The sequence below is a fragment of the Phyllostomus discolor genome, chromosome 2, assembly GCF_004126475.2.
Source record: "Phyllostomus discolor isolate MPI-MPIP mPhyDis1 chromosome 2, mPhyDis1.pri.v3, whole genome shotgun sequence".
Lineage (NCBI taxonomy): Eukaryota > Metazoa > Chordata > Mammalia > Chiroptera > Phyllostomidae > Phyllostomus > Phyllostomus discolor.
This window is the reverse complement of record NC_040904.2, coordinates 122,842,597-122,863,300: the sequence shown is the minus strand read 5'-3', so window position 1 is coordinate 122,863,300 and position 20,704 is coordinate 122,842,597. Positions and strand designations below refer to the sequence as shown.

Genomic DNA, 20,704 nt, shown 5'->3' with positions numbered 1-20,704 from the left:
TGCAAGAAAAACCAATTCAACACAAATGATTTTTAAAAATCATCCAGTTCTCACCCACTTGTTTTTGTCCTGCTGTACTATTAGAAATAAGACTGCTTAAGAACTGACAGAAGAAAGTTTAAGACTTGACGTCCTAAATACACTGGCTAGACATGAGTGTAGAGTAATGGCGGGCCAACTCCAGCCTGCAGGCCATATCAGCCCCTACCGCCCCCCTGACAAACACAGCCCCTGTGTGTACAGCTGCTTTCTCACACCAACTGCAGAGTGGAAGAGTTGTAACAGAGTCAAGTATGGCCTTGCAAAAAATATTGACTACTTGGCCTCTTAAAGAAAAAGTTTGCCAACTCATTTAGAGCATTTGGAAGGACCATTACTTGCTGAAGAAACTCAATTTCAGAGTTCTGAAAGACTGAACAAGCTGCATGGCAAATCATATTTCCCCCCTTTGTTCCAAAGTGCCTTGAAGTTAAAAGAAGTTTAATTCCAGCGATTCAAATCCTGTGCTTCTCTGGCAGTTCAGAAACACAGTGGAGATTCCATTCTAGAAAAGGGGCACTAAAAAAACAGGGCGATGAGGCATGTCTTCCGTGTTCCTGAAAACACTACAGAAGGGAGACCAGATTGCTTCTATACGCTGCTAGGTAGCATTGATAAAAATACTTTTTCCTTTTGTGTGCTTTGACTTTAAGCTCAATTTCTCTTATAATTGCCATGAACTCTGACCAAAGAGATCTGAGAATTTATTGAGAGATTTAATTCTAACTGAGGAAGGGCTGGAATCCATACAAATCAGCTGTTTATTGCTAGTCAACAATCAATTTCCTGCCCCAGCTGCTAAGTAATTACTGCAGAATGCTAACAATTTTAACATGGCCTCTTGGCTGAGCTACAGGGTAATTTTTAATCTACATGAAATCCTGCTATTATTATCCATTGCACAGTTTACAATAACATGAATGTTCTAGGAACTAGCTGTTATAGTGGTAAATACCAGTTTGAACACACTTAATCAGCATCTGAAACCTGAGCTAGTTACCTAAAATTAGCTATCACAAGCTAGATTTTCAGAAATCAATGATAAAGAGTGCTCCCCAAGTTTCATTTTTTTGGGTCACTTTTTAGTAACTTCATTGCCCAAGATTTAAAATTGGATTTTTTTTTTTTTTTTGCATACAGGACTGCTTTGTCAAATCGTGTGGGCAGCAGCCATACTATGTGCTCAGCTGAGTCCAGTCACCACCTGAGACACAGCACAAGTGGGAAACATTTCATTCTGAGGCTCCAGGGGTGTCCAACCTTTTGGCGTCTCTGCACTACACTGGAAGAAGAATTGTCTTGGGCCACATATTAAATACATTGCAACATATAATCACAAAAAACATCTCATAATGTTTTAAATAAATTTACGATTTTGTTTTGGGCCCCATTCACAGCCACTCTAGGCTACATGCGGTCCCCCAGGGGTGCAGGTTGGACACCCCTGCTAAACCATCCCCAATAAACATCAGGGAAATAACTGCCTCACAGCATGCAACCCCTCAAGAACTGATCAAAAAGTTGACCAATTACAGAGAAGGCAGCAGGCTTACCTGGGCCCTCCTTTCTATGTAACCAGGGAAGCCAAGAGTGGGGAAATCAGGCAGCCATTTAAGTTCTCCAAAATGCAGAATGGGACAAAGCACAAGGTATCATGAGATTAGAAGAAAAGGAGACTGGGATAGGGGAAAGAGAGAGAGACTATCTAATGATCACTAAACTAATATTAACTCAGGAAATGACAAAGAGATGGAGAACAAAGACTATTTAAAGCACCTATAGAGGTGGAGGTGTGAGGAAATTCTGAGCCTCTACAACCATCTTGTGTAATTGTGAAGGAAAGCACTTAGGGCAGAAAGGAAAATGAAAGATCTGAGAAAATCTGGGGCTGCCTTTTCAAATGACTCTCAATGTTCTTTTTACTAATAGACATACTGATAACATTCAAAGGAAAAACTGCTAAATTACAAATAAGGAAGATATTAAGGAAAACTGCCATCTGAACAACTTATGTTACAGGTATCTCACACACGCAGGAAAAAATGAGGTGAGCCATTCCACATGATAAATATTACCTAGTGAAAATGTAAAAGTTGTATCTATGTCTATTTTTCATTTATAAAGTAGAAGTAAATGTTTTCCTAACCACTTGAAAAGGATTGCTATTAGAGATATATTTTGTTAAGACTATGGTGTAGTAACACATATCTAGAAATACAAACAAAAGCACTAGGTCCTGAAAATGGTATGTGGTGTTTCAGCACTTACTTCTTCATAAGCTCTGCAATTCTTTGGCATTCTTCCTTATCATAAAACCAAATTCCATAAATGGACACTGCGAAAAACACATCAAACAAATCATGAGCATCTTCAAAACTACAAAATGGAAAGAAATTCCCTTTCCATCTTGGAAAAAAATACACAATTACTGAATAAATGAAACCAATCATTGGAATTAAAGCTTGAAAACCTAGCACTGGAATTTTTTAAGTCCCAGAGAAATCTGCAATGGTCTTATGCACACACACACATCCAATAATGTTGTCCTTAAAAATACAGAACCTGAACAAAATAGGCATTTGGGAAATGCATCTTAACAAATGACTAGAAATTGAAAGTGAAATCAGCATTTCTAAACACCTGGCTTGGAAGTGTAATATTTCTGTAGTCCATTTGCACATTTCACACATATTATTTCATCTTTATTTTCAAGTATTCAGAAACCTGATTCATACATTAGGCCTAGAAACTCCTCTCCCTTCTTCTCCCTTCTCGAAAACTTAACTGAGAAATTGGCTTTGCAAGATGTAAGTCAGGTTAGGGTACAAAAAAAATTAAAGTCAGTAATAAATCTCTGACTTCAAAATGTCTGTACAGAAAATTTACAACTATTGAAAGCTTAGAAATGACTATCATTTAGTAATGAATGAAAAATGTGGTATAATATAGCTGCTATCGATTCATTTAACAATTTTCAAATGAACTGTACCCCATGGTATATGGACCTATCTGCATTATTTTTATAGCAAAGGCTAAGCAGTTCTAAGTACATGTGTAAATACCTACTCAAAGGTCTAGTAGTATTAATCATGTAAATATTGCACTCAGTACACATACGTTTTAAAATCTTCATTGAAAATAGCAGCAGTGTTATAGTGTGGAAATGAAAATCAAAAAAACGTTTTTTAAAAGGAAAAACATTTTTAATTTATACTTTCAAAACATTTAATGATATGAATATTATTTGGTAATTAAAACAGCTGTGACATTTTAACTATGACTTTTTTCCCCACTCACTCACCCATGCCTCAATGTGGAGTTCCTGCTTCTTGTCAGTAAAGATTCAGATATCAAAAGGTACAGGAAATGTCTTTTTAGTGCTATTTTAAGCAAATATTTTTACAGGAACCTACTAAATCTGAATTACTAACTTGACAAAAGGTAGCAATGGGTTTTTAACTCTTTGTATGAATAGTGTGTCAGGAATCTTTATCTTACCAACCTGCATGTGTAAAGGGGAAAAAGTGGAAGAAACCAGCTTTTTCTTGAAAAGGATTGTTTTACCCTCTTAAAAATACATACACATATTGCCCTTTAATACAGTGACAACCTTTCGAAAAAGGATTGAGTTCTGAAGCCAATGTGCTGTAACAGCCTTTATGTCAAAAAGAAATTCTTTCATCTGAAGATCATTAAATATGTATCTTGAAACTTTTTTTACTCAAGGCTGTTTCCAGCCCATCAATATTAATTGCCTACCCTGCTCGCCTATACAGATTCCTACATATTAACCCACCTAGCTTCATGTTTTTGTAAGTACCTGACAGTCAACTGCTTAATAAGTCTGAATGTCTTCATGTGTTTTGGTGGCTTTAACCTTAGTTACAAAACTAGGAACCCGGTTGATTTTTTGGTTACCCATTCCCTTCCCTGGAGACAGAGTCTTCCACAGCTATCAAAGGAGAAAGGTGGCAGCACAACTAAGAAATTTGAGGCCCAGTGTCAGAGGGAAAACCAGCCACTTGTGCCTCATCAGTAGAACATATTAGTAGAAATATTTTGGTATCATTTTTTTGATGTTACACATTGGTGGCACTTGACATAAGGAACTAGATTTTCATAAGGGGAAGATGCCAAGGAAACTGTTGGTACAAACAGAAATGCAATTTGAAAATATCATTACTACAAGGTGAAATGTAAATTTAGGGAGGAATATGTTATGAAAACATCTTTCAGGTGATAAAGAACAAAGGAAGACTGTGTTTGTAGGTGATTATATAAGACATTGTGGAGGTTTCTTTAGGACGTGACCATGTATCTCTAAGCAACTTGACTTTAAGATTAAAATGAACCAGTTTGAAATAGCTCTTTTCAATCTAGTTAATTTTTAGTTTGAACATAAAATTTAAATAGCCAAGGGGGTGTGAGGCACTGTAGGGAACAGATTTACCAGCAGCCCTGGCTACTGAAAGGTAGCACCAAGATAAAATGTAACACTGGGCCTAACTTTTTCTCCCTAAAATAGTTTTGCCTCTTGAGCTGCATTCCGCTGGGAAAGGGGCAGTGAATTATATTAAAGTACACATTCCAACTAAAGTTTTCTGTCTCTTAGGCCCAAGGTCCACCGACCCCTGGACAAACCTATCACTCCTCTACACAAGAGGGTGTATCAGAACAGCTGTGGTGACAAATATAAACCAGAGATCGTCATGCCTTTGGGAGGTGATGAACTGACAGGCTGACAGAAACCATTAACCTCACATTTCAATCACAGTTTTCCTGTAAAGACACTGGGGGAGAGGCCCATTGGTAGGTAGACAGTGAGCACAGCAGGGAAGAAAGAAAAAGACGAGGCTGAAAAGAACCACAAAAGAGGTGTGGTTTTTAGGATTCTAAAACTTAACATTACACTGTCACTTACATTTGCAGTGATATGCTAATATGGCCACATCAACTTGCGCAGCACTAAAAAGTGACTGTGGGAATGGTCACTAGCTTTTAAACAGTTACAAGGAGAAAAGCTCACGAGCAGGATATTTACTTATTTTAAAAAATTGACCTATCAGTACACATCTGGAAATTCACCATGTTTCGAGCCTTTGTACAGCCTGCTACGCCTGCATACCAGCCGCTTCCTAGTCACCCATCTGCTGATACAGAGGCGAAGTTTAAGGGCACTTTGGTGCACGAAGCTCAACTCAACTGTTTCTACACCCCTCCTGGAGGTAAGAAACCCAAAAGTGGAGTGAAGAATAGGAAGAACATGTTAAAATTTACCCTAAAATACTCTCATGAGGCCTAGCATGTGTGACTCCCCCACCCTAAGGACTCACTTTTTGGCAGTCCTCTTCATATTTAATAGAGGATTTTTAACAGCACATTTGTGAAATTATGCCTAAAACTGTCACGATTTGGAAATTCTCAATTGAAAAAAAGCAGCGTTTGAGGCAATAGGCCATGCAAATTGTCTCTACAAATCTGTTAAAACACTGATTTTCTACTTGCCTTTTAATTCTGTAAGAAAGATTAAAGAAAGCAAAGCTGCCATATTAGACTTCATGTTTGATGAGAGAAACAAGCTGATTATATTTCATAATGATATTTTCTTTTTTTAAAATTTCTTCAGCAGAAAAATCTAAAGCTGATCAAATTTAAGAGGATAGTGAAGGGGTCATTAGAGCCAATATCAAATGTCCTTAAATGAACACCCATTTGGAACCCTTTGATTCTTATTAGCATGGCACAATCATTCACTCTGGACAGTCTTTGGGGATTTACCTTGTTTAGTTTAAGTTCCTAATAAGTATTTCTCTAACAATCTGTTCTTTTAAGACATTCACCATTTATTCCCTATTTTACCTGAAACACCTTTTAACTCCAAATCACAAAGGGTAGCTTACAACTTTTTAATAAGGATTCATGCTAATATTTGTACAACTTTAAAATAGGACATATTTCTGTACAGTAAGTACATAATGCATAATCACATAGGTAAAATTTAAATAGGCAGAATAAGCATATCTGAGGCGGTAATGATCTTCTTTCCCTCTCTCTCTCTCAAAATCACAAACTTCTCTCAAAAATGACAGGGACATATAGTTTTCTTGGTTAGTATGCAGCAAGAAGTCACTTAAAGTCTCTTTTTACTAGGAAAGCCAAAGGAAAGTGGCAATGGAACTTACACAAGTCTCTTCTGGGCACTTATGGATAAACCAAAAATTTAAAAATTCCTTCAAATCCCATTATTTTCATGAAGGCTTTCTCAGATGAGTGGAATAATAATCCCAATGTAAGGACCAAGAACATCTAACTATTATTTTTGAGGCTTTGTTCAAGTACAGTATTTCTTGATTTATTGTACCAGTCATTCTAGTGCAGGTTTTTATAAGTTTGACCCCATTGATGATGACTTGTTATTGGCATGTGGTAGTAAGCCAGCACACTCAGTTATTACCCTTCTGAAAGGACACGAGATAGTTAAAAAATCAGAAAGTTAGAACCATGAAATTTTAGAGTTGGAAGTCAGCTAAGAAGTGTGCAGTCCAATGACGTATTTCACTAATGAATAATACGTAGTCTAACAAGGCTAAATGACTTAGCCAAAGTTATTTTTCTTGGTTCAGTCTGTTTTCTCTACCCCCTAGCTTTACAAATGAAACAATTCTTGTTTGATGTGTATGCATGGTTATTATGAATTCTTGAAGGCTCTCAAAAGGAAAAAAGGAAGGATGGAAGGGAGGGAGGGAGGAATGAATGTGGAGGAAAGAAAGTAAGAGGAAGGAAAGGAAGTAAGAGAGGGAGGGAAGAAAGAACAAAGAGGAAGGGAATACTGGACTGGAGATTTCTGGTACTGGCTGTATTTTTATGGCAGTAAATACTCGAGCAGCAATCATGTTGCCCATGTATGGCATCCACAGATGGAAAGCATAGGCTGTCTGGCATCTCTATGCTATGTTCTTCTACCCCATTTGGAATGCTTTGCACTAAAAATGCTTTCTTTCCACATGTTCTTTACTGCTTTTAAAGTAATATTCTTTCAGTCACCTCTGCTTAACTTCACTGACCAATTGACCAATCAGGGGTACAATCTTGTAAAACAAAATTTTCACTGGCCACCATGAGTCTACATAACACTGTTATCTCTGGCCCCTGTTCTGGTTCTTTTCATATGACATAGCTTTACTACACCTCACAAATCAGCGATCCCATGATCTCAAAAATTTGGAAGGTTCACAGTAGATGAAACTTCTTTTATGGGTGACGGATCTCATGAACATTTTGGGGAAACAGTACAAAATCCAAGCAAATACTGTGAAGTAGAAATAACCTTTCCCTTTCTAAGTAAATAAACTTTATTAGAAAGTTAATGCTGTGGAATGTGATAAAAATACAACCTTTCAACTAAAGCATTATACTAATTTGGATTAATATTTATCTCTAAGTACAAATAGTAATTTATTATCTTCAAAGAAAAAGAGGGCTTTACCTTTTTAAAAGTTTTCATTGATAACAAATACATCTTATATCATTAGACCTTCCTAATCTCCACAGAGGTCATTATCCTCCCCCAAAATGGGAATCTTGACCTGTGCCCCTACCCTCAGGATCATGAAAGGTCAGATGGAATCTTCCTCATCATATACTAACTTCCTAATTTTATTTATTTCAGGGGAAAGTTCCTTTAATCTAAGAGATTTAGCACAGTAAATAAAACTTTTTTTAAAAATGAGGAAGCAGAAAAGCCATAGGTAATAATACATATTAATGGGAATACTTACTCTGTTTTGTTGGTCATTTAAATTTATATTTTCATTTTGTTCATAATCTTGCTGATTAATTACAAATCTCCTGGGCCACAAATAACAACATGGGTTCCCTTAAGTATCTTCCCCCTTCTCTGAGCTCTTCCTCAGCCTTAAAGACTCAATCTTTCTCATTCCTCCAGGGATAAAAAGTATCCACTTTTCCTTTGCTCCCAGTTATTTATATATCCTTTAACTAAAAAAGGGGGAAAAAAGCTATAATTAAGTATTTACACAACTGCTCCCTTCGCTGGACTATGAGCTCCTAGAAGGCAGGGCTTGGTTAATACGCCCAGCAGAATGACTACCATGTGGTACACATTCAACAAATGTTTGCTTGGTTGAGCTGAAATCTAAGACTTCAAGAACTTATACCATTGATACTCCTTATAATGGCTCATATTAATAGTTTTTCACTATTCTGGCTTAATTGAATGTCACAGACAAGATGTGCCTAGCTCAGGAGTGTCAAATTCATTTTCACCAGGGCCACATCAGCCTCGTGGTTGCCTTCAAAGGGCCAAATGTAATTTTAGGACTCTATAAATGTAACTACTCCTTAACTAGGGACAAGGAGCTCAGCGCTGCTTGAAGAAACAAGGTGTGAGCTGTATAAAACAAGGTGAAGGACCGGATTCGGCCCACAGGCTTGTGCTTGCCACCTATGGCCTAGATCCTCTGTATCAACATCACACCTCCTGCGGGGGCCACAGCAGAGGCTAGATTCTCTTTACACCCCCTCCAATTCTCCTAATAACTTCACTCAGAGTTTATTTTGCCTCAAAGATTTGATGACTTTAGACATAGTAGTGTTGATGGGATTTTGTCTTTAGGGTATAAGCTCCCTAGGATTGTACATTTCTATTGATCCAGCACTGTGTAGGCACTAATGTACTCATTTCATGTGCATTTATTATACAACAGTTTTACCATAACCAGGCACTGGCAACTAAGAGCTTAAAAAATACAATTAATCTGCAAAATCATATGCATTTCTTTTCAGAGTTTAACTAACAGTACTTGATCTAGCAAAAAAAGATATTGATATTCCAGTCATGTCTGATAATAGTAATCTGAAGCCTACATATACAAGTACCTAAATTATCTTAAAAAATAAGATTTATATACAATGTCAATTATTCCAGGAACACACTGAAAATGCATTATTTTATGTAAATATAATGTAGCAAAATGAGTCATCACATATACACTGTAGTTTGTGAGAAATAGACTATATTTAAGCTAAACATGAAGCAGAATATATTTAGAGGTCAGTATTTGTTCTAATGAAAAAGACTTCCTCATATTTGAATCAGATTATTTAATCAAGTGTTTAATAATTATAGAAATAGCTTTGTTAAAAATACTCTAACTATAATATATATCATCACTGAGTAATTTCTAAGATTGTACATGGTAGTGGACTACAAAAAGGAGAACAATGCTGCTTCTTGATTGAAGTGAGCCAGAGTTTCTGTATTTTTTTCATTTTGACCTTAATGTATAATTATGGAAATAGTAGATAACACTTTTCCCAAAGCTCTTTCTGTTATAAACAGTTAAATCGTGTTTGGGTTCTACAATTAAATAAGAGCTCTAAGGTTGTATAGGGTGACTGTAACACTAGTTCTTGGCTAAAATTGTTTTCTTTCTCCAAAAAAGAGCCAGCCCTAAGAACATGAAAAAAATTATATTTTACCTTCTATGGGTTAAGTAGTACATTAACACAAAAGTCTCAAATTGACTATTTAAAATTGTTTCTAAGCGATTTCTGGACAAAAGTCAGTAACATAAAAAACAGACTCTAAAAGAAAAGACATGAATACTCAGTGTAGCTAAAATGAGCACTTACTATTTGCAAAGCACTGTGTTAGGGTCAGAAAGCTAAAAGATCTTTTACTTATTAATCATTTTAGGAAATGTTTTGGAATCTAGCTTTTCCCTGCCAAAATTCAGACTTCTACTATGCCAAACTGGGTGATCAAAAACAAAATATGAAATATACTCCAAGCCACAGTATTACCCTCCTTACATTACTCTCACCATACCATCTGTACATCATCACATATGACTGTACCACATGGGTCCTTCCTCATCTAAGCATGCCAGATTGTTAGGTTGAGAGATGCATACACCTTTTCCTATTACATTCATGTGAAAGTCCTATATACAACAAGCCTCTAATCATAAGTGATGGAAGGGTAGAGACTGTGTAAATTAGAGAAGTACTGTTTATCCCCTATCATGTGTGTGTTTGTGTGTGTTTCTTGGAGTTTCCAGATATCACAACTCAACACATGGAAAAACAAAGACCTAAAACCCATAGGTAGCAGAGGACTCAAGTGAAATTTTGTCTTACACAAAGCTTTTCAGAGCCATCCTTGATTGATAGAATGCCAGCTCTTTAGATAGGTAGTATTCTTTAGAGTTTAGATCTGTTCTCTTCAGCATAAGTGGGCACTGATAGAGAGAACAAAAAAGTAATTCTGGATTTAAGGCAGAGTGACAAGTTTTACCACTCAAGTCACGGTAGATGTGTAACTTTTAATCATATATTAAAACACATTAGCTGTCTGAGCAATGGCACATAATAAATAGATCAGTTTTTCAGTTATAATAACAATGGAGGCTTGCAGACACAGAATGAGCACATTTAATATTTTAATTTCAGTGTCCTTGTTTCTTCCTCACTAAGAAGCAAAGACTCAGCTGGTCGAAAGAGTTCTTGAAGGTTATCTAGTGCAACCAACCACTCCTCTCACATACGGTAAAAGAGCCTCAAGACTATACAGGTTACTTACTCTGATTGAATATGAAACTTCAGATTCCTGTCTCCTATTCTATGCTGCACACGACTTGAATGAGTTTACTTTAAATGATATTTTACTGTTATTTTTCCAAATACTAACATTTTCCCTAGTAAAAATGTCAAGTATATTCAGGCCATATAATTACTTTAAAGATATTTCTTCACTCTCGAGGCTTCAGCAGTTCAATAAAATACCTAAAATCATATGCAAAATAGTGTGTATATATGCAAACAGATATTTTTGGAGGTCGGGAAGTACAAAGCATGGAGCCCTGACACAAGGCCTGGCACATAGTAGGCAATCGAAAACATCGGAGGTAAGCAGGCAGGAATGAAGGAAATTCAGATTCTTAAGAGAATCTGTGACTCCAAGAAAGTTAACAACTACTGTTTGAGGCTATCGCTATACCAGTAGATATCTTAGAATGGAAAACCAAATTCTCAATTATCTGTGGGCAGATATTGTGGCTTTCATTTTCTTAGTAATGCACTTACACATGGTTCGCTTTTAACCTTTCAAATTGCTTTTGTAATAATTGCCTGAATTGATTCCAAGGTTAAGAAAACAGATAACGTCTCCAGGGTTTAGACTTTGTTAAATTGGAAGACCTTGTATTCCTCCATGTGGCCCAAAGTCTAGGAGAGCGCCTGCAAAGCACAGCCTCCCTGGCATCGTCTGTCGTGCAGAGTGAATGCTGCAGTTCAGCTTCTGTTACCACTTTGCTTAGCTGAGAGGTAGGGTTTTCCATCTCTGTCACCCAGTGAGAATGGGGAAGAATTTTGGAAAACTGGGCAACACTGTGGCTCTTTCTCAATCACCTGTAGCAGAGTACCTTCAAAGCTGGACAAAACATCAGACATATATACAAATATAACACTTCTAGAATTAATTCAAATGGTTTGGGAGTTACTTTAAATACATTGTATGTGTCTACTTCTTATCCAGTTCTGTTTGCTTTCTGTGTTTATTTGGCAGCACAGAATGCAAATAAGATATACAAGGTAGTATCTGCCCACAAGGAACCTGTAATTTATTACTCATGCCACTGCTTTCTCAGCTAATTAATGGTGGTATAATGACAGAGCAAACCTTTCACAAAATGCATTCTAAGTATAGTGAGTGATGTTACTTCCACATTATGACCTATCTTTGTTTGCAAATTTGACTTTCTTACTGCTATCATTTATTATGGGTATATATAGGTACATTTCAACTGGAGCTATTGAAGAAATTAAAGTTACATTTCATAATCTGTTCTATAATAGCCATCAAGAAAAGCCCTATAATTCTATTTAAAGATCTTATTAGGCATTTACATACATTTTGTTCTACAGAAAGGATTTCAGAATAGATGCTAAGGATTCTCTCTGCTAGAAAATTCACTTTAAAAAGAATTGACCCAAGAAGGAAATGGGAAGTTCATTGCTTCTACTTGGGAGAAAGATTAAGTGGTACAGGTCTGCATATTTTCAGCAAAAAGAAACCTTTCTCCTCTGACCATAGAGAGAAAACAGACACCCCAAGCCAGAGGAAAGGGGGCACAGTCTTTCTCACAATCTGGAAATTAAATTAAACTATTTCCATCACCTGAAATTACTTAAAACTTTCAGTTGAGGTCATCACATGAAAGGCTTTGTGTCATCATGGTTTAAAGTCCTGAAGATGTGTTTTAGAATACGGATGGTTGTATTTTCATGTTGAGGAAGCCAAGATACAAATTTGAGAAGAGTTGCTATGATTTTGTAGTAAACTTAGAAGAAGAGGCAGAGGTTAGATGAAACAGTCGCTAATAAATGCCAGGGTAAAAAAGGTAACACATTATACTTAAATATTCATTTCTTTAAAGTCTTCTTTTATAAGGTTAAATTATTTCTACTTTTTTAAATTGAGAATTTAAGGTGTTCTGTTTGATGAGTTTGACAATAATATACTCTCACGTAATCAATCACCCAAAATAAGATATAAACATTTTCATCACCCTCTGCCAGTCAACTACACCACTTCCCTCACCAACCCCAGCACAGACACCAGACAAATATTACATGGGAAGAAAGCATCGGTATTAGTCAGTGACTGCTGTGTACTTCTAGCTCAGCATTTAGCATATTACTTAGGCTTATACATCTGTCTTTTGTGCTAGGATAGTACAGTAAAAGAGGGAAGGGATGCATCTTACTCATCATTGAACTCCCTATACTTGGTATAGAATACTAATACACAAGTGCTTAGGAAACACATATGAAAATAAGCATAAGAGAGATATATGTTGCACCCAGAAACTACAGCTAGCATGTAGCATGTATCAGAATTTCATTGCTTTTGAAGGTTGAATAATATTCCAATGTATGTATATATGATGTTTTGTTTATCCATTCATCCCCTGATGAACATTTGGGTTGTTTCTACCTTTTGGCTATTGTGAATAATGCTATTAATATTATTTTGCTAGTATTTTGGTAAAAATTTTAAAAACATCTATATTTACAAGATATTGGCCTATAATTTTCTTTTCCTGTAATGTCTTTGTCTTATTTTGGTATCAGAATAATGTTGCTCTCATAAAATGGGTTGGGAACTATTCCTTCCTTTTCTGTTTTCTGGACAAAACTGTGTAGAATTGGTATTATGTCTTCCTTGAAATGTTTGGTACAATTCATAAGAGAAACCATCTGGGCTCAGAGTTTTCTTTGTTAGATGGTTTTTAACTACAAATTAAATTTCCTAATAGATATGGGACTATTCAGGTTATCTGCTTCTTGAGTACATTTTGTTGATTTCTATTTTTCAAGGGATTAGTTAATTTCATTTAAGTTGAATTTATAGGCACGGAGGAGTTCATATTACTTCACTTATTATCATCCTCATGTCTGTTGAGACTCCCTCTTTTATTCCCGATACTTCTAACTTGTGGCTTCTCTCTTTTATTAACTTGATCAGTCTGGCCAGGGGGTTATCAGTTTTACTGACTTTTCAAAGAACCAGCTTTTGGTTTCACTAATTTTCTCTATTGTTTTTCTGTTTCCTATTTTATTGATCTCTCCTCTTATTTTTATCATTTCCTTCCTTCTGATTGCTTTGGGCATATTTTGCTCTTCTTACTCTAATTTCTTAAGGTGGATATTTGAATTATTAATTTGAGACATTTCTTCTTTTCTCGTCTAAGTATCTGATGCTGCAAACTTCCCTCCAACCCCACTTTAGTTTCATCTGCCATGTTGTATTTTCATTTTCATTCAGCTCAAATATTTTCTAATATTCCTCCCTTTTTGACACATGGGTTATTTAGAAGGTATTATTTAATCTCTAAATATTCTGGTTTAATTCTTTTGTGGTCAGAGAGCATAATTTGTATGATTTCAATTTTTAAAACTTTTTTTTATTTTTTGAAATATATTTTATTGATTATGCTATTACAGTTGTCCCATTTTCTGACCTGCATACCTCTTCCCACCCACATTTCCCCCCTTTAGTTTATGTCCATGGGTCGTATATATGTTTTTTAGCTTCTACATTTCCTATATTATTCTTACCCTCCCATGTTTATTTTCTACCTACCATCTATGCTACTTATTTGCTGTACCTTTTCCCCCTCTCTCCCCCTCCCACTCCCCTGTTGATAACCCTCCATGTGATCTCCATTTCTGTGGTTCTGTTCCTGTTCTAGTTGTTTGCTTAGTTTGCTTTTGTTTTTGTTTTAGGTGTGGTTATTAATAACTGTGAGTTTGCTGTCATTTTACTGTTCATATTTTTTATCTTCTCTTTCTTATATAAGTCCCTTTAACATTTCATATAATAAGGGCTTGGTGATGATGATGAACCCCTTTAACTTGACCTTATCTGGGAAGCACTTATCTGCCCTTCCATTCTAAATGAAAGCTTTGCTGGATAGAGCAATCTTGGCTGTAGGTTCTTGCCTTTCATGACTTGGAATACTTCTTTCCAGCCCCTTCTTGCCTGGAAGGTCTCTTTTGAGAAATCAGCTGACAGTCTGATGGGAACTCCTTTGTAGGTAATTCTCTCCTTTTCTCTTGCTGCTTCTAGCATTCTCTCCTTAATGTAATTATGATGTGCCTTGGTGTGTTCCTCCTTGGGTCCAACTTCTTTGGGACTCTCTGAGCTTCTTGGACTTCCTGGAAGTCTATTTCCTTTGCCAGATTGGGGAAGTTGTCCTTTATTATTTGTTCAAATAACTTTTCCACTTGTTGCTCTTCCTCTTCTTCTCATACCCCCATAATTTGGGTGTTGGAACGTTTAAAAATGTCCTGGAGGTTCCTAAGCCTCTCCTCAGTGTTTTTGAATTCTTATTTCTTCATTTTTTTCTGGTTGGATGTTTCTTTCTTCCTTCTCGTCCACACCGTTGATTTGAGCAATTTCCTTCACACCACTATTGGTTCCCTTTACATTTTCCTCTATTTCACTTGGCATAGCCTTCGTTTTTAAAATCTAATTTGCAGCCAAATTCAACCATTTCTGTGAGCATCCTGATTACCAGTGTTTTGAACTGTGTATCTGATAGGTTGGTTAGCTCTTCGTCACTTATTGTCTTTTTTTCTGGGGCTTTGATCTGTTCTTTAGTTTGGGCCATTTTTTTTTTTTGTCTTGACAAGCCTGTTACATAGTGAGGGGCAGAGCCTTAGGTGTTCATCAGGGCAGAGCAACCCACATGTGTGTGTTGTGGCACTGTATGTGGGGGAGGTGTCTGAGAGGGAACAATGGCACTTGCTCTCCTGTCGGCTTTCAGTTACTTCCCTGCTTCCCACAAGCAAATTGGGCCCTTGTGGTGCTGATTCCTGTGTGGGTGGGTTCGTGTATGTTCTAGGACCCTGTGGGTCTCTCCAATGAACTTTCCTATGAGGCTGGGAGTTTCTCCTGCTGCCTCAACCCCCACAGGTGTTTTCAATCAGTGGTTTGAGGCTTTATTTCCCAGCGCTGGGACCCGGGGTTGTGCAGTGTTTCTTGCTCCCCAATTGTTCCTCCCTATTTATCTGCACCAGAATTTGCCTTATGTTTGTCTCCCCTGATTTTTGCTTTGCTTTTACCTCCTTTTATGCCTTCTTTTGGATTACTTAAACTTTTTAAAATATTCTATTTTAATTTATCTATTGGTTGCTCTAGGAATCACAAAATACACATACCTAGCTTTCCACAGTCTACTACAGTTTTTATTTTACCATCTCAGTTAAAATATAAAGGCTTTACAACTATAGGTCCCTTTAAGCTCCCATTTATGTTGTAGTGTCACATGTATCACATCTGCACACATTAAGCCCCCTCCTCACAATGTTATTACTTTTGCTTTCAACAGTTATATGTAAAGAATTTGAGAAAAGAAAAAAGTCTATTCTATTTACTTGTACATTTACTATTTCTGTTGCTCTTCATTCTGCAGCTTTAACTTTCTCTTTAATATTTCCCTTCAATCTGAAGAACTTATTTTAGCATTTATTTTAGAGCAGGTCTGCTGATAAAGAATTCTTTCAATTTTCTTTTATCTAAGAATGTCTCTACTTCACCTTCATTCTTGAGGAATATTTTCACTGAAGACAGAATTCTGAGTTGACAATTTCAGCACTTTAAAAAGTTGCTCCTCTGTCTCCCACTCCATGGTTTCTGAAGAGAAATCTGTATTCGAAACATTTTTTCTCCTCTAGGTCATATATTGTTTTCTTATATGTAATGGTTGCTTTCAAGATTTTTAAAAATCTATTTTTCAGCAGTTTTATTATGATGTTTATGGGCATGGCTTTTTTTTCTTTGCATTTGTCCTTATCAGGAGCCACTGCATCTTTTGAATCTATGTATTTGCGTCTCACCAAACTTGGAAAGTTGTAGCCATAGTTCTTCAAATATTTTTTCTATACCAGTCTTTTTTCCTCTCATGGGACTCCAATCACACTAATTCAGACCTCCTGATATTGTCCTGTAGGTTTCTGAAGCCCTGGGAATTATTTTTGGTGTGCTTTTTTTGCGCAGAGGTTTTCATTTAAAAATTATTTTTCAATTACAGTTTATATTCAGTATTATTTTGTATTAGTTTCAGGTGTACAGCATAGTGATTAAATAATCATATACTTTATAAAGTGGTCCCTTTGATATTTCAAGCACTCACCTGGTACCATATATAGTAATTAAAATATTATTGCCTATATTCACTATGCTGTACCTTCCATCCCCAAAACTATCTTGTGACTATCAATTTGTACTTCTTAATCCCTTTACCTTTTCATCCAGCTCCTCTAGACCCCATCCCCTCTGGCAACCATCCATCTGTTCTCTGTGTCTATGTCTTTCCAGTTTTGTCTGTTCATTTATTTTGCTCTTTATATTCCACATATAAGTTAAATCATATGTGTTTGCATTTTTCTGTTTGACTTATTTCACTTAGCATAATACCCTCCAAGGCCATCCATACTGTCACAAATGGTAAGATTTCATTCTTTTAATGGTTGAGTAATACTCTATTGTATAGTAATATATGTACAACTTTTTATCCTTTCATCTATTGATGGGTGCTTGTGTTGCCTCTGTATCTTGGATGCCCCAGGGTTTTTATGTTTTTTTTTTAATCTTTTACCTCTCTCTATTTTTTAAAGATTTTTAAATTTATTTTTAGAGAGAGGGGAAGGGAGGCAGAAAGAGAGGGAGAGAAACATTGATGTTAAGAGAAAAAACATCAATCAGTTGTCTCTCACATGCACCCCAGTTGAAGACCAAACCCACAACCCAGGTATATGCCCTGACTGGGAATAGAACTGGTGACCTTTGCTTTGCAGAATGATGCCAGATCAACTGAGTCACCCCCTTCAGGGCTTTGCTCTATATTCTGGACTGGATAATTTCTACTGATCTGTCCTTGAGTTCACTTTTTCTTTTCCTCTGTCAGCTCTATTCTGTGAGTCAGGTCATCCACTGAATACTGTATTATTTCAGTTCCAAAATTTCCATTTGGTTCTTTTCTTATACCTATTTTTCTGCTGAAAATTTCTATCTTTTCACATATTTCAAGAGTATTCAGTTTTATCTTATGGAGTATAGTAACAAAAGTTGTCTTAAAGCAATGCTCTTATAACGACATCTAAATCATCTCAGGGTGGCCATCTGTTGACTTTTTTCCTTGAGACTTGAGCATAGTTTTATGGTTCTTTGTGTTAGTAATTTTGGGTTGTATCTTGGACATTTTGATTATGTTATGTGACTCTGAGTCCTTTTAAAACTGTCCAGAAAATATGGATTTTTACTTGTTTATTTGAGAATGCGATCAATTTAGTTATGTTTAGACAAGAAGTTCTGTCTTGCCTCTGTGTGCAATGGTTCCCGTGTCAGTTCCATTTTCAAAGCCGTTTGTGCCTGGGTGTTAGTCTGGAACTTGGATACTGGTTTATCATGTAGGTTAGTTCTCTATGTTTCTTTGGCTCTGTTACATGTATATGAAGCTCGTAAGTGAGACCAGGACTTGTGTCAGTTTATAGACAGAATTTGGAGATCTGCTTATCCAGTTCTGCCTCTAGAATCTCCCCTACTCTCCAGCAATCAGAGGCCCTTTTCCCCAGTCCTCTAGTTAGAAAGTCAGGGTTTCTTTCAGTTGTAGCTTTTCACACTGTCAGGCAGTCTGCATAGCATGGGCTGCCCACAAGGTGAAGCAAAACAAAGATGAAAATATCTAACTGGATTTCCCCCAAACTCTTCAGACCACAGGGGCCTTTGTTTGCCACTCCTCCGGCAGAGACAGGCTGTTTCCTGGGATCTTCAGGTGCTTGTACCACCACCACCAACAACACAGAGGTGGTTCAGTGTTGCACTGCAAGTGGCTTCAGAGCAAGGCTAGGAGAGGGAAAAAAAAGGGGTAGAAGGGGGCAATTCTCTTCACACTTTGCAGCTCACAGGAATTGATTTCTCTAGTTGCCAGGCTAGAAAGAGGGGCTTTTCTTGCCTTTTTGTTGTTCTTGTTCACAATTCTGTGACTTGGCACACTCTTGAGTCAAAGCCAGGAGATAAAGTAAAGAATAAAATCAGAAAACTCACTACCATACTGGCTGTTCTTCAGGATCTGACTTCCCTCTCCAATATGCCTGTAATTGCTTACTTTCAGAATCGTCAATTATGATTTTTGAGTGGGAGGGGTATTCTGTCCAGAACTTATAATTGTTACCAGTGGGATAGAGATGTGGTAGTGAACCTATTCTGTTTTGGCTGATACCAGAAGCTTAATCTCTTTTTGTTAAGAGGAGTTATAAAATACCTCAAGTAATAGGTAATAAAAGCCTGAACTGGAATGGATGTAGGAATGAAGAGGAGAGAGCTGCAGAACCAATATAGAACCGAGGCTTAGCAAGTGGCTATGAAGGCTGCAAAGTTTACTTTACTGTTACCATGTACTAAAATACAATTTATAGGAATACCTAGCTTTGCAAATGATCTGTTACTAATAAATGGGCACTAGAAGTCCTCTGCCTACTGCAAAGGATGTTATACTCTTGAAGTCTACACAAGTTTTACTCTTGAGTGAATTTTCCTGCAGAAATAATGCTGTACATGCTAGTGCTATATTTCATAAGTACATATTTATAATGTTAGTGTGCGATTTTAAGGTAGGTGTACAATGGGCTTAAAAGGTCCTTGTGAGTTGACTTAGAAACCTAACCACCAATTAAAATATGGCTTTTATGAATATATTGATATCCAATTACATATATTTTTTACCCTCACCTGTGGATATTTCTTCATTGCTTTCAGAGAAAGAGGAGTGGGGGCCACAGGGGGCGGAGAGAGAGATAAAGGTAGAGACAGAGAGAGAGAGAGAAACACTGATGTGAGAGGGAAACATTGGCTGATTGCCTTCCCATACGTGTCCAACCAGGGATTGAACCCACAACCTGGATGTGTGCTCTGACTGGGAATTGACCTGCATCCTTTGGGTCTGTGGGACAATGTTCAACCAACCTAAGCCACACTGTCCAGGGCTCCAATTATATTTTTTAAATTTTATCTTTATTAAAATAACACATGTACATAATTTTAAAAGTTCAATACTATAAGGTTTTGTAAAAATAGAGAACTCTTCTCTGGCCATTACATTCCTAATTACTGCTTCTCCAAAAAAACCTTCATTATATCCATGACAGTTATTTCCACTCTCCATTTATTTCTCATCCAACTTTTGTCCGGGTGTTTAAATCTCTCTGTCTTATAGCATGTATATACTACTTCTTGATTTTTTAAACACAATGAAGAGGATTTAGCCCTCTGACAATACACACACTCTCACACACACACACTTTGTTCCATCCTTCCAGTATAAGAACAGTACAATTCATATTCAGTGTTTATAATTTAATTAAGTATTATGACATCTGCAGATCCATATAGTATACTCTGATTATATTTCCTTTCTTGTACAATATTTTATTTTTCTAGAAATTAAGAATTGCCTCATTTTGTTACTGTTTTTTCTACTTACTTGGTTTTAAATGTTCCTATATCAACATCAAACTCTCTTAAAAAGAAATTGTAAATGTCTCAGTAGATTCAAACTATCAGTTATAAATTTTTCCTTGGACACTGAAGAGTTTTACCCTTTAACTTTAATTTAGACCGAATGATCTTTGGTTTAATTGCATAGGCATCATCATGGGACTCTTCTTTATCATTGTTCCCAGAATTCCTTTACCTCCATCCTGTTTGGATCCCTTTTTTCTTGGATGGCTTGTGTATCAGTCATAATAACCCAGGTTATGCTACCGTAACAATCCCACAATCTCAATGGCTTACAATGGTGAATTGTATACACCATTGAGATTATGTATTCATCATGGGTTGCCTTTACCTCTGTGCCATGTTATTTTCATTCCAGGATCCAGGCTGACAGAGCAGCCTCTGTCTAGAATACTGTTAGTTATCATGGCAGAAGCAAAAGAGAGACGATGAATCATAAACTAGTTCTCAAAGTATCTACTCATAAGTGGCCTGTATCACTTCTACCCACATTTCATTGACCAAAGCAATTTATACAGTGATATTTGAGTTCAATAGGTAACCATATAATATCCTCCTGGA

General features: G+C 36.6%; 1 protein-coding gene across 2 annotated transcripts in view; it reads right to left on the bottom strand.

Moving 5' to 3' along the window:
• Positions 1–20,704, bottom strand: part of DCP1B (decapping mRNA 1B) — a 54,273-nt gene that overhangs the window by 19,651 nt on the left and 13,918 nt on the right. For both annotated transcript variants that reach the window (XM_036018448.1, XM_028532070.2), the window contains exon 4: positions 2,308–2,374. In XM_036018448.1, the coding sequence (XP_035874341.1) occupies positions 2,308–2,374 (67 nt within the window). The remainder of the gene's footprint in view (positions 1–2,307; positions 2,375–20,704) is intronic.